The sequence below is a fragment of the Leuresthes tenuis genome, unplaced genomic scaffold (genome assembly GCF_036924035.1).
Source record: "Leuresthes tenuis unplaced genomic scaffold, fLeuTen1.0.hap1 SCAF_21, whole genome shotgun sequence".
NCBI lineage: Eukaryota > Metazoa > Chordata > Actinopteri > Atheriniformes > Atherinopsidae > Leuresthes > Leuresthes tenuis.
The window spans coordinates 10466801-10482127 of NW_027325375.1; the positions used below are offsets into that span (position 1 = coordinate 10466801).

A 15327-nucleotide genomic window follows, 5' to 3' on the forward strand; every position below is an offset into this window, starting at 1 on the left:
TCACTCACTGGTACAGTACATTCAATATGTGTTCTGTCATACTAAAGGAAAGCTGGATGGGGATTCAATGCAAAAGAATCAAATTTCTTCCAAAAGAAGAAGGAAAAAAAAATGTTGTGCATGATGTGACTTTACAGTTTGGTTTGAATGTTTCAGTTTTAAATTGTTAATCTAATCAGTACTGATTTCAAGGTTCAAAGATGGAAGCTCTTGTGCACCACAGTTTGGATTACATTTCAAATAAATAGCATGTTGGCGAGAAGCAGAAGCGTAAGAAAAAAGAGCAAAACATGAACACTAAAGCACACAATGCACCTCTAAGTTTAATTCGCATTCTGTCAAATCAAATCAAATCAAATCAAATTTTATTTATATGGCACTTTTCATGATTAAAAAGTAACACAAAGTGCCTCACAGAGGCTAAAAACAACGACAAAACAAATTTAAAAAAAGAATAAATAAAACAACCCTCCCACCCCCATAAATACCCAGAGAGACACAGAGACATACAGACACACACACAAGCTCAGACCCACTGCACCTATTTGTCAGAGACATGGCCGGGCACATGTCCCACCACTTTACACAGTGTTTTTTTGTTTCAGGGATGTGAATGTTGAGTGAGTATCCCATTGTCACCAAGAATAAATGTTTGAATTAAACATGAAAACAACAGCAGAGGCCCATTCTCGTCTGGGGCGTTATACACAATATGATCACTGAAGTCAGGCAAATCCAGTGCATTCACTGTTATGGTGGCCTAATTTCTAAAACAGTTCTGAAAATCAATACGACAAAGAGTTGAACTGTAGATCAGTACAATCCACCCTAAAAAGTCCCAGACTATACTATTGACTAACACAATAAATTGTGGAATGTACTTCTCACCAATTTATTGATATTGGCTTTTTTCAGAAAGTATCTGGCTCAGCTGCACATGCCAACAACACAGACACGACACAGCTATTTCACAGGTTTCTTTTGATCATATTCTTGCCTTTTGGTGCAGAATTTTGAACAAACAAAAAATTCTAAAACAAAATATAGAAAGACTAACTAATTTTTCTGGCCATTCTAAATTTCCGAGTTTAAAAAAAAACAAAACATGAAACACCGAGTATAAAGCAGCTACCTGTAAAGCAGCTTGTGCAGGTCAAGGTTAAAACACTGAAGCTTGCAGGAAAGGCAGCACTATACCAAAATAAGAAATCATTGCCAAAGCACAGTTAATCTAAGCTCAAATGTTTTCTGCACACATAGAAATTGCATCACACAAAATGGGAAAACAGACAGAGGAGATGAGAAAAATGTTGACATCCTGTCATGTTCAGGAGATGAACAAGAGGAACTGACAGCTACATTCAACTTCCTCGGGCAGGTAATACATGCATCAAAAATCACAAAAGAAATGTCAGTGTTATCTGGTAACCGCTTTCACTGTTCATATACGTCTTTGGTAACAACTCCAAATTGAAAAAGTAACAAATCCCAACCTAATGGAACAGTACAGAGAACTCCGATTGTTAACGAGCTGCAGCCACTTCACTCACATCGGAATATTCAACTGTTTTTCAAACCTTTTAAACTGCAAGTTGAATATTCATATGCAGAAAATAACACCACGTGATAACATCATGACAGCAAACTGCTAATTAGCAGCAATGTAATATAAATAAGTGAAAAACCCCTGCAAAATAAATGTACTTGTTTTTACAACTGACAGCCTCAGATTGTTAGCTCAACATCATGGAATGCGTGCCTACAGAACACTCATGACAGAGCTTTGACCTGACCAACTGCTGAAGTGATTACAGCATCGGACGTGATTATGGTTAATATATTTCCACCTGCCACAGCTGACATTTTAGCTGATTTCCAAGTAATTACACAGAGCATTTATATTTAATGGTCATCCATGTTGTTTTCATATCAGAGCTTGGAGAGGATGACCTCCAAGACTTAATCAGCAGGACAAGGAGAAAGAAAACAGCAACAGCTGGAGGGGTTGAACATGAACAAATAAACTCACCTTCGCTGTCTTCAGTATGTCTCTGCTTTTGGAGTAGTATTTTTCTTCAGGAAAAGGTGCTTGGGTGTGGAATTTATTATAGTGTTTGACTGACAGTTGTCATATCGGTAAAAACACTCACTACAAAGTGGCTGTATTTCTTTTTTTCTCGAGCATAGCTTTAGTGCGTCTCTGTGTGAATCAGCTGAGCAAAGTAAGGCTCTACATTTTGTTGTCACAATTTGGGAAAAGTAAACACAAACCAGTCTTTCTTCTTCTTTTTTTAAATCAACATTCTTTTAACCATTTCTTTTTATGAGTTCCAGCTCTCTGACATTACTCCACTCCTCCTGGGGCAGCTGCCGCTTCTCTCACTCGTGTACATTGCTGTCTTCCTGCAGTTAATCACCTGCCAAATTATTTCAGAGCAAGGCTTCTCAGCTTGTTGTCAGACACTGAGAACAATTTGAGCCTGTCAGTTGCAAATACAGCATTTTTTAATGTGCCATGGACATCTGCCCTGTTATATGCAATACAGCAGTTTATCGGTTGCCAAATATAGTGTTCTCAGTCAATACTTGTCTAAGTGGAAAGATTGTGGGTTCTGTCGATATTTTGTACCCAAATATTAGAAAAATAGGGCGTAGGCTGAAATGTGGGACATTTATCTTCTTTATTTGGTCTATAAAATGTTGTCGGTTCACACAAATTTCACAGTTAAGAAATTAAATCTGTTAAAATTTCCTTAAATATTACCTCAAAGGTGAATTAATTTAGGTCCAATGCATTAATGCTTATTTTCAGCAATCGTTTCTGTTCGATCTGTAAACTGAACATACATAACATGAAGAGTTTGCTTTGTCCAAGCAGACTAGCAGTCTCAGTGACAGTCGGTGGATTCTCTGCAGTGTTTGTAGAATGTGTTGACACTTGGGCAATTTTTGCTTCTAGCAGGAAATACCGGAGCGACATGTTTAGTGTGTAATTGCCACTAAGAGAAGAGAGGGGCAGTTTGTAGTTTATATTTACAGCCACTCAATGATCTAACAACATAAGAAATTGTCACCAACCATTTCCACAAAAATGACTGACAAAGTCAAGCTGCAAGGCTAATCTACAGGAACATACAGCCTGCAAAAGTACACTTCCCCTTCTGCAGTGCTGACCATGACAAACAGTCACAGAAGTTTAGGAGAACTAGTCAGGCTGAACTGCAGCAGGAAAAGCAATCCCACATCTGAAAACAATATTGTGCTGAGAAAGAATTAAGTGTTGGCCAGTGGAAGAGGAGGAAGCTGAGGTCGGCTGCCAGACTGAAGCGTTCATTCCTGATTCCTTCAGCAGATTTGTAGTACTGGGAAATCAGTGTGGGAAAGAGGAGAGATACTGCAAGATATGCTGAAAGATAAAAATCTGGCCATATTTCTTTCGTTTCCACTGCACTGATTGCAGACAAATTGTTCACATGGAGCCCAATGGGATATAATGCTGATATGCAAAGCAGGAAAGCAAACGTTTCTGTACCAGATGGGTTCTTTGTTCTGACCTTTTAGTCTCTGGCTTTTTCAGCTTGACAACTGACTCATAATAGATATATATCAAATTTTGAACATCAGGATTATCTGCCTCTGACAGACTCCCCTTCAAAAGGTATCCACTTTTCCCATGAAATACTGAGTGAGGATCGTTTCTTGTAAGGCATTATGGCGTCATTAGCTGAACTTATTCATTCTGATCAGTGTGTTATACTCCCAAAACATACGTATTTCTATTGATTCAGGTTCAAAGGATAACTCTCCAGCTCTACCCTCTTTTCTGGTATGGTCAGTGTTCCGTGAAGCAGCATTCACAAATTTTTTAAAGAATTTATGCTTGATTGTAGCAAAGCAGAGGGAAGCTAATGTAAGACTGTGATTAAAATTTCAGCTCATGATTTAATTTTTTTCCCCAATTTTTAGGACTATCAAGACACTTTGAACACTTCTGTTACGTGCCGAATGTCCCTGAAATAGACACATTTGCATTGTTCAGCATCTACATTCACAAAAATGTTCAGTTTTACTTATGCAGCACATAATAGAAGTTGACAAAAGTGCAGCACATTAGATATAAAATATGAAGGTGATCATTTAAAAGCTCTGCATATTTAACATTAAACATCTTGTTATAAAACGATGTTCCATGAAAAAGGCTGTTTATTTTAGAATTAGCAGACAGATGTTTGCACAAGAGCTGTGGACATCTGTTTACACGCAATATATAAATAGTAAGAGCCATATTCTCCCAAAATAACTTTAAAAAATAAATACAGCCAAAGAAAAAGAAAATACACAAATAAACATTTGGATTAAACTATCAGAATTTGAGGTTTTAACTAAAATACATACATATATAAACATATATATGCATCAAAATATTTGAATGTACAGTAGATGTGTCTTCCTGATCGGAAAGATAAAAGTGACCTCCCGATATGATTCTTCGACTCTCCAACTGGTTGCAAACAGCAAACACTTTCTTGCATGTCTTCTGAAGTGTCATCTGTCCTACTTTGACATAATGCCACAAAACTTTGTTCAAATCTGTAATAAATGGAGAGTACGGATTTCTTAGAAAAATTAAAAGGGGCCCTTTCAGAGCAACCCTTTCTTCTTTCAGAATCTCCATCCTCCTTCAGTGTGTCAGGGGAGACAACTAATTAAATCAAATGAGAGCTATATTACCGTGTCAAGACAACCAGAATCAGAGAAGAATTATTATACCCTTGTAACAGGACAGACAGAGAGGGGCACGCCTCACTGACTGGCATGATGTCTAGACATTAAAATTCTTTAAGGGTCTTACATAAAGCCCAACTGGCAATGGAGCTATCATTTACAAAATGTTTCTAAGAGGCAGCCATTTCTCTGTAGTAGTGACAAGATATGTTACTGTGCATCCTGATGTAACTGATTTTTTTTCTTAATCAATGATGATGTGGAATTTAAATGTACCAAAATGGAATGACAACACCAAAGGTAACAAAGAAAGGAATCTGTGTGAGGTCCATTAGAACAGATTTCAAACCAAGGATGGGATTGTCTAATAAAAAAGACAACACACTGCTTTCCAGGCCCAAATATGGTGCTTGTCTTTTCCTTCAGGCCTGTGTTTAACCTTGAATGACAGCATTGAGTCAAACCCAGTTTGGCTCCCTGAACTCAGCCATGTTTCCACATTAAATGGTCCAAATCTGCATTTTTTTTTTCGGCCTTCATAACACTTTCCCTAACCCATGTCAAAAGCCAGCTTAAGGGCTTTAAGCCATGTCTGGCACACGTAACACTTGCAAACACCATAACTGAGACATAAATGCCAAAAGTAGCCCAGATTAGGCCAAATGTGCATTATATGGGATACTTTCACAACTTTTTAGATTACAAACAGATTTGGTAAATGTCCATGAAATCCAAAAGTGTTCTTATCCCCTTCAGTCCCTTAGTAAACCAGTCGTTTCTTTGCCATTCTGAAAACATTCTATGTAAATGTCATGGGTAAATTATCTGGTGTAGAAAAGCAGATTTAAAAACAACACTTCAAACCAGAGAGTTTAGAAACTTTTGAAAAATAAAGTTGCAAAGTGAAAATAACTTTCATCAAACTCGATGTGTCTCTGCGTCTGCTGCGTCTGCACAATACAACATCACAGTGATCACCTGCCATTTCAAATGAATAATTAGCCTGTGCTGTCTAATTATCTTGTCCGACGTCACTGCACGCAAGGCAGTGAAAGCCAAGCAGGTGGTGGATTATTTCTTTCAAGTATTTCCAGAGAAAAACCGAATGAACAACAAAAGAACAGCGTCTGACACAATGCTTTATGGAGGATAAGCAGATGGGGTTCATTACGGACTGGGAAACTGTTCAAATAAAAAACATCCACGACAGAGTTGTGTGGCTGATGTGCAGCTTAACTACACAAGATATATTGCTCAGACAGAAATGCACAAGTAAAAATCAACCTGTACTGAGTGGTTTTAAGTTTGATTGGTCAAAACCAGTACCCGGTTGATCAGTCTCATATATTCGATTATGAGCCATATAATGGTTTACGTCCTGCTCACAGTGACACTGACATGGGGAGAACCATGCATAAACCTAATCTAAGCCTAACCTGCAACAAAGTGAAAGATATTCCCAAACAGGTGTTTGAATTTCCCATCAATCACTTTTCTTGAGTGACTGATCACTCAGAAGCAAAAGATTGTTGAAACACAAACTGTGAGCATCCAACTGTGAGACAAGTACACAAGGACCGTCTACAAAGTGGAACGCTGAAAATGAGAAGCTTAGATAGTGTGGGGTGTGCTGAATGGATTTTGGGTTGGATAGTATTTGTACAAAGAGGCTCTGTCATGTAAACTTGAGCACTTTTTATGGAGTAAAAGTAAGTCCATGTCCAATTGATGCTCTTCTTAGCTAGAAAATGCACATCCTACTCCATTAGGCATCTGAAAAGGCTCCATTGAGAGGGACAATTGGAGAGCTACATAGTCTGTACCAGCCTCATCACTTGTCTGTGCGCCAATCTCCCCATCTTCAGTAACTGACCGCTACCATGAGTTTGTCGGTCTCTGCCACTTCTTACTTTTCTTGTACACACATAAACCTGAGAAAGAGCAAAACTGCTTACTGACAGGCTCCACCTTTCAACACCACTCTCCTTTTGTAAGATGAAACTGCATAGACTATCGTTTCACAAATAAATCTACAAAAGCAATCTTTTCAAAATCCCTTTATAAAACATTTTATTTAACATTAAAACTTATTATGCATCCTCACATTTGGAAAAGTGATGTTTGGAGGTATGTTCAACACAGTAAACTGACGGTTACTGAGGCATTCACCCCTGGCAACAAGAAAAAAAAAAAGAAGATGCCTGCTTTCAGGATTTCAAGCATGAAACCACTGACTGAAAGCTCTGCCACGAAAAGAGGTAATGCATTGCAAACAAATGTGCACTAATTCAGGCAACTCTCAAGAAGCCCTACAGCCCATTGTAGAGGTCTTGCCCATCACGCTACATCTTTAGCAATTGGTGCTTCACAAAAGATTCCTTTCACTGCTGATAAAGGATGACATCCTTGGAATTCACTACCCAACAGCCACTCCAGAGCCACAATGCCTCAGAAGAGAGAACCTGCAGCAATTAAACAGCTCAGATTGTCGAGAGGATTCAAGCTTAGGTGGGCTTCAACATTTCAGACAGTTTTTGGTCTAGTTTTGTCTTCTTACGATAATCAATAACAACTGAATGATGGGCCCACCTGGAAAATGTGTGACTGTAATTACAGGACAAAATTGCAAGTAAAACAAGGAGCCAGCTTCTTTGTCTTACTGCCATTTGCATCTCTGCCCTGAGAGTCCATCTGTCATCAAAATCAAATTCTTAAAAGAAATTAGACACAGCATTTGGACATATTCTTCAAGGGTTTAGCTTTTTCTGATGGTGGCTGGCAACAGAGAGGTGATGGCTAAATATAAAAACAGTGTGCATGTAAACGCATGTGTGCAAACAGAAACAGAAGTGGAAGGTGCACAACCAGCAATTCAGCATCTTGACATCGATGCTGTTAAGACAGAATAACTAAATAGCAACGCTGGCTCATTTGCAGTCAGAAGGCATTGATGAATACAAACATGCAGCCAGGTTACTACAACCCACAGAGCTGTGGTTTATTTTATACAGAGGAAGGGGAAATAGAAAACCACCACACACAGCAACGCAGAAAAGACTTCATTTCACCACATGTAAATGAATTAGACTTGAACATGAGAGATGGTGTGTCACACTGACGCTTTGTCCAGTGTATACTCTTAGAGATAGGCTGGTGCTGGGAAGGCTTCCAGCTACATCCAAGTCATGACTGGGCAAACACTGCTCCTCAGATCACACGTGCAGCTGACTGCAGACGTAGCCCTGAGCAGTCAGCGGTGCTTAGTCACTACATCAGTCACTACACCTAGTTCAATGCTACAGTTAGACATAATCCCTTCAGTCCATTTACCTAAATTAACCACAATATAGTCTCAATGGCTGTCATCCAGTTTGTAGTTCAATCAGGAGTGTTAAACCAAACAGAATCATTTTACATACAGAGTGGTGATAGACCATTGATGTTTCCAGTCATTCTCGCAATAGGAAGATTTGTTTTTTTGCTTCACCAGTTAACTGTCTATCTTTTCTGGACTTTTGGATGTACAAAAATATCAAACTGGAGGCTACAGTATGAGCTTGAAGAATAGAATTTGTTGCTTAATATTTCATAAATTAGATGCATCAGGAAAGAAATAAACACAATTATCTCTAATGAAACTAATCATTACTTACAGCCCTAATAAACATTCTCTGCTTCACTGCCTGAAGGTTAATGTTTAATTTCATGTAAGTGCATTAATTTGACCAAAACAGCAGCAGGGATGTTTTTTGTTTCAAGTGTGCTGACCCAAAATGCATTAATCAGATTATTTTGCATGCATGTGGGTGGAAAGGATGTCTCATCGAGACAACATCATATCAGATAGATTTATTTTTTCAAATGTATTCTCAACAACCAAATCTGAAATGTGTAGGGCTGTCACTGTTTCATCAAACATCAAAAGAAGGTAAACTTCAAATGTTAGTAACCTGTTTGAGTCAAATCATTTTATTCTGTAAGTACTTCAGATCACTAAAAGTAGTTTGCACTGCGACTGAGCAGAGGGGGCTGCAGTTTAGGTTTGTTTACTTTATGCAAAGCAGTTGTCTTTATTAACAACAGAAATGATTCAGCGGACTCACCGGGTAGCCTGCCCCCCAAATGAGGCTGCCACAAATAATAGAGAGTCAACCGTGGGTGTTCAGTGTCATCTGACTGCCTGCTATTCAGCACAATCACCTACAGCAGGATCTTTCTAAAAGTTTGTAAAAATGCCTTCACTGACAAGATAGCTACATTCATATACATATATCTGTATATCTGCAACCCACTACACTGTTTACGGGTTTTAAGGAAACTATGAGGGAGCCACAATATGAACTTCGATCCCATCACACATAGTCCAGCTGAATGACATTCACATTTTTAACAAAAAAAGTTTCCAGCAGTTGTCAAAAGAAATTATTCTCCCACCCAAATCCTCCAAGAGTTTGCATCATCAAAACAACACTCAACCCACGATTAGATCTTAATTCTAACTTAAATCAACATAACATCATGCAGACAAACCAAAAACCCTCATTTGAAATGTGCTTATCTGCATGCATTCCAAGCTAAAGTGAGCAAAAACTCTTCATTCCTTTCAGCTCTAAGAATGCTGCTCTGCACCTAACCTCCGTCCTTCATGTGGATAGGAATGGTGAGCACAAATAATTGACATTCCCTCTGCAGAGCAACGACACAATGCCATCTCCATAACAAATCCCTGTGAGACTTTTAATAGATCAGCTCAAAAGAAAAAAAAAGTTCATATTTTGCTCCTTTGAAACATTAAATGTCAGCAAATACTGTACATATAAATTTAAGTTTAAAAGAATGAGGAATGAAGGGACCAGTATTGTGTATATTTTCCCCAGAGCAGTCATAAAGTCAGTAGTATTTCTTTTTCACACCTGGGGATCTGTCTGTTCTGCTCTTCACTCAGCATGTCCACTGTACTTCTCTTGAGGTGCTCTTGCAAATAGTTTACTTAGCAAATGAGTGTGACAGAGGTGGAGAAAGGCTATAAGTGACAGGGTGGGTGGAGCAACAGCTGTGCATGAGTGAGTGAGAAACTTGAGGTCCCCGAGGGCCAAGACATTCTCAGAGTCATCCAGCCATGCTCCAAATCTGTGACTGCGTTTCCATTTGACAGCATCACCTCCACTGTCTGGGAAGGTGGGTCTCCCTGTGCTTACCAAAGCTGACCACAGGCGTTAGAGGGATTTGTGTAGGCAGATTATTGCAACATACCGCACGCAAGCTTCACAGCCCTGGTGAAGCCATCAAGGAAAGTATATGCTTTAGTGCACACGTAGGAGTTTCTTTTGTACGGTAATGGAATTGAGGCAAGGCTAAGTAAAAAAAACAAAAAAAAATTATAATAAGTAGGAGAGGAAATATTGTGCTAAGTGTTTTATACTGTTGGATGCAAAAGGTGGTTATGTAGTAAATATGGGGATAAATTGCACCCTGCCTCCATGCAGCTAACTTATGGGAGTCACCCTTATTCTGAGTCTACAAGTTAACCTCTTTAAATGCGACTGAGAAATAATAAACTCAGACTGTGCTGTGAGGTGTTACTGCTCAGTATGCCTCGCAGCATCGCGCTTAATCCAAGCATTGTAATGACACTTCTTGCCCAGTGCAGTAAACTGTACTGTGTTGCAGCATCATTTAAAAGAACGGTGTGGGATATCATGGGGCACTAGTGTTTTTAAGAGTGCAGACAGGGTCCAGATCAGTAGAACATGTCAGAAAACCATCTTTGAGATGTTGGTGATGGATCTCATACATTTTGCTGAGCATATGTCTGTCAATGTGGGACACGCTAGGGTGTGTGTTTGTTTATCTGTCATTTCAGAGCCCTCATACTTAAAAGAGAGGCCTTTATGCACACATAGAAGAGGAAATCAAAAGGAGATAGTTGACAGCTGCATAATATGTTGTCAGCCAGTGGTTCTCAAGACTGTGCAGCATGTAGATCACTATTCCAGCTCCAATCTTATCTATGCCTGCTGGATTTCCTTATTTGAATTGTTGCTTTTCTGTGTGCCTGTGATGAGGGATGTTCATTCAAAGGTACTTGTTTATCTATATCAGATAAGGTAATCATTCCAATTATTTTGTCATGCTGATGGTTATCTCATATGGCGCAAACTCCATATTCTTGTGGCAACCTGTAGTGCGTCTAATATTCTTGATTTTTAACTAAAGAGTTACCATAAAAGGAAATAAAAAGCTAAATGCAGGCTCAGACATTTGTACTGAATCCTCTAAAATGTATAACTGCATTATGTTGGCTTTTGCGTCTGAGTGTGTGTATAGGTAGGGGGTCATCGTGCAAGATGACCAATCACAGCAGCAGCTTCCTCCGCAGTTTCACGTTACACGATTAGCACCATCACATTCTGTGCAACACAGTTATGATACTGAAACCCTACTGGAGGGTGGGGGCAGGAGGAGAGGGGGGGGGGGGGTCACTCACCACATGAAAGCGCCGCCACACAGATGAAGGGAGTCCATCTGAAATCCCGTACACCTGACATGGTAGAAATCCCAGCGGGTGGACGTTAAATCCCAGTTGTTCCAGTAGTTAGCCGAAGGAAAATAAATCTCTGTGCAGGCATAAGCCTCAACACGATGCCGTTGCAGTTCTAAGTTGGATGATGCGCAATAGAGAGATATGTATCTGCACACGTATGTGAGTCTGAGAGCGTGACAGTCCGCGAGAAGCGCTGTCGAGGTCTTCCAAAATGTTACGACCCAGCTAAGGTCTTCCCAGAGCCAGCACCAAGGCACGGCCAAACCACGTCTTCTCCGGCCAGAAGTGATAGGGAGTGTTGTCCCCCCAGACGACAAGAAAGTTCCAAGTATCCTGATTCGAACGGGGTAACTTTGGAACGATTAAACACTGCTCCAGAAATGGCTCCGCGTCCTTGCGCGAAACCCGATGAATGCGCCCAAAAATGATCAATCAGTGGACATGAGTGGAGAGATGAAGCGCGCTAAACCCGCACGCTCTCTAAACAGAACGAGATTAAATCAGTCAGAAATATCTGAAGAATTTGTCAGTTCGGTTTGTCACACTCCAGTCAAAGATTTTGAAAAAATTAATTTCTCGCGCAAATCCTGGACACACCGGAGAGGAGCGAAAAGGCATCCGTTGGATCCGCGCAGCTCTGGTTCAGCGGTCACTGACTTCTCGGCTTTCGCTAAGAATCAACAGCAGAGACGAGAAAGTGGAAATACATTCTGAGCGATAATCAATGAAAGTGACGGCTGAATCAGTCCCCAAAAGGTCCGGCTTGACTACAAAGATTCGTTTCCCCCACTCACGCTTCCAGTGGTTCACCTACCGCAGCGCGTTGCGACAGTCAGCTGGGAATCATTACTCTGCCATTAAAAGACCAAAAACCCCTGATAACTCTGCTAGTTTCTTGTCTCCTTGAACTTTATGATGTTAAACCATAGAGGAGCAGAAGCGGGGCATCTCAGGTGCTGCTCACCGGAGAGTCTGAAACACCGCCAAGTCCAGCGAACTCCCCGTTTTACAGTTTTAATTCCAAGAAACCGACTTGACCGCGAATTTCAGAGAAGTTTCTGCAGGATACGGAACTCACGAAGATGCTGCGTTCACACAGCAGCTCCGGTTCATGTGTCCAAGTCCGCTCAAAACTGGACGCGCTCACCTGAACACCTCCAACGCTGCAGCTCGTGGTGTTTCGCACATCTACAATACCACAGCCACATCCGGTGATTTCCTTCAAAATAAAACAGCGTGTAAGCGTGGCCATGGCGAATGTTTTTATTTTATGTTAAAAAATAAATTAGTTGGCATACATTTTCTATGTCTAGTAGTAGCATCAATAAGAATAATCAGAACGATAAGCACAACCTTTTGTGACTGCAGCGTAAATATTTGTATAGATTACTAAAGCCAGATTAAAGCATCAGTTAGAAAAAAGACTGCATGGTGGTCTAAAAAAATTAAATAAAAAAGTCAAAAACACGTAAGTTTGGTTGATTGGTGGCTCTAAATTGACTGGAGGACGCAAGTGTGAGCGTGCATGGGCGTTTGTGTCATTAGTCTCCGTGTGGCCCTGCGATGGACTGGTGACCCAGGGTGTACTCCACCTTTTTCCTGATGGTATCTGAGATAGGCGTTCAGTTTCCCTGTTAGTCTGAATAGGTTGAAACAGGTATGTAAAAGTAATTCAATTGAATAATCAATTAATTAATTAAAGAAAGTCATAAGCTTTTAGCTTACCAAGAAATCCAAACTAATTTTAACGTGCAACCAAGTGTCTCGGAATCAAACCTAATTCCAATCTGATTAAGGTGCCATAGGCTTAGGTTTTAGCAGCACAAATATATCTTCCAGGTCTATTTTAAAAAATGTATTCTAGTTCGTGTATCAGGTCAGCGGCGCTTAAAACTTTAGTTTTATTTTCAAAATAATATGGCTAATTTCCGGTCTTGTCCACATTAGATACGGTAAGCTTGATACAGCTCAAACCCGGCATGACAGACAAAAAATAAGCACATAAGAGTCCATATCGCCTCCTCTTCATCAGAAGGGAAAACTGTCCTGTTTGGTCACTGTTTCTCTTGGGTTTCTCAGCTGGACTGACCTTTACTTTAGACACCTCGTCTTCTGTTCATGCCTTTATAATATAAAGACTAATGTTTGATATTAAGCGAAATATCAATTGTGGGATTTCACATTTTTGGTGGTGGAAGCTCTCTAAAGACCTTTTTTTAAAACATAGCAGACACAGTTCTTTCAGGTTTCTCATTGGTAAGTTAGATTGGCGGGGGAGTATGTAGATAATGTTCTGAGCTGTAAGAAGGCACAAGGTTAGAACAGTTTTACAAAATTTTAAAGCCTGATTAGTTACTTTCTAACATTCAGGGTGAGAACGGAAAAGAAAACGTTGTAAAAAGCAAATTCCCTAAATTAAATAATGGTGCAGTATAGAAATGTTATGTTTTGTTTTTTTAAAAAGTGGTATTCCTTACAATTACTTTGATTATATTACCTATGTCATCACTATCACATTATATTACTTTTTAGATTTTTCTCATCAGTTTAGCTTCATTTATTGATATACATCCAATGTTGAAAAAAGAAAAAGTTGAGTCTTGAGCCGTTTTCACACACACTACTGAAAAGTTCAAGAGATGTTCAAGTTCAAGAGAACAATGTTACGTGATAATGAAAATGTCTGTGACATTTTCCAGCCAGCGCTTTTGTAAAAACTCTGGAACATTTGCAGATGAGACAATGTATGACTGTATCAGCAAATATTTTCAAACACAGTAAATTTCACAGTGTAACTTCTTAATCACATGCTGCCTCCTATGAACTTTGAACAGTGGTAACCTTTGTCAAACACTACAATACAGAGTTACATTCACAAAAAGGTTTTTTTTACTGCATTGGCCCCTGTATTTTGGATATATGTAACACTTCACTCCTAACAGGTTAGGTCCCCAGCTCACTTAAACAGACTGTTGTTGAACCACTATTGAAAAAAATGCAGTTTGGAACCCTCCCAACCCCAAAACTACAGACTTATTTCCAAACTCCCTTTTATGTCGAAATTCAGATTTTTTTTTGTTCTGGTTTCCGTAAGCAACATTCCACAGAGACAGCTCTGCTTAAAGTCTCAAGTGACATTATAATGACAGCCAACTCAGGGAATTTCACCGTTCTGGTTTTATTAGACCTAACATCTGCCTTTGACACTGTTGATCATAACATTTTGATCAACAAGCTTTATGATGTGGTCGGTATATCTGACCTGGCTTTAAGATGGTTCCGTTCATACCTTTCTGGCAGAAGCTTCAGTGTTTTTGCAAATCAGATCATGTCAAAACCAACACACCTGATTTGTGGTGTACCTCAAGGTTCAGTCCTAGAACCTATCCTGTTCCTTTTATACATTCTACCTAGGACTAATAATCCAGCAGTACCCTGACATTTTGAATTAACTCTATGCTGATGATGTACAGTTGTATTGTTCTTTCAAGCCTAATGACTATCTTAAGCTGTCATCTCTGATGATTTAGCAAGCATCAAACTGTGGCTATGTAACAACTATTTACAGATAAATGCAGAAAAAACAGAAACCCTAATTGTTGCCCCTGATAGCTGCATCCCTTTATGAAACACCTTGGTAAATTAGGCACGTCTGTCCAGCCAAGCTTCCGAAACCTTGGTCTTATCTTTGTCTCAGCTATGTCTTTGGAGTGCCATTCAAAATAATTTATTAGGAACTGCTTCTTTCAACTGAGAAATATCTCCAAACTACAAAGCCTTCAGTAAAAAAAATTACCTGTAGATGGTTATCCTTTGTTTTATTTAATCTAGTTTAGACTATTGTAACAGCCTTTTTATCTGTTTTGATAAACAGATAGAACATAAAATGGCTGTCTTCAGCAGCACTGCTGCTAGGCTTTTACCCAACACAAGAAAGAGACATCATGTATCTCCCGTCTTGGCCTCTTTGCACTGGCTACAGGTGCATTTTAGAATCCATTTTAAAATTTTAGTTCTCATGTTTAGAGCCCAATCCAGTCAAGCCCTGGCATACATTG

At 39.5% G+C, this 15327-nt stretch overlaps 1 protein-coding gene across 1 annotated transcript in view; it reads right to left on the minus strand.

Annotated features, from left to right (window-relative positions):
* The window catches only part of tmem132e (transmembrane protein 132E), a 394285-nt gene extending 382726 nt beyond the window's left edge, over nucleotides 1-11559 (minus strand). Inside the window, exon 1 of the mRNA XM_072374892.1 lies at nucleotides 11216-11559. Within this exon, the coding sequence (XP_072230993.1) occupies nucleotides 11216-11273 (58 nt within the window). The 5' untranslated portion in view covers nucleotides 11274-11559. The remainder of the gene's footprint in view (nucleotides 1-11215) is intronic.
* Nucleotides 11560-15327: the final 3768 nt, after the last annotated feature.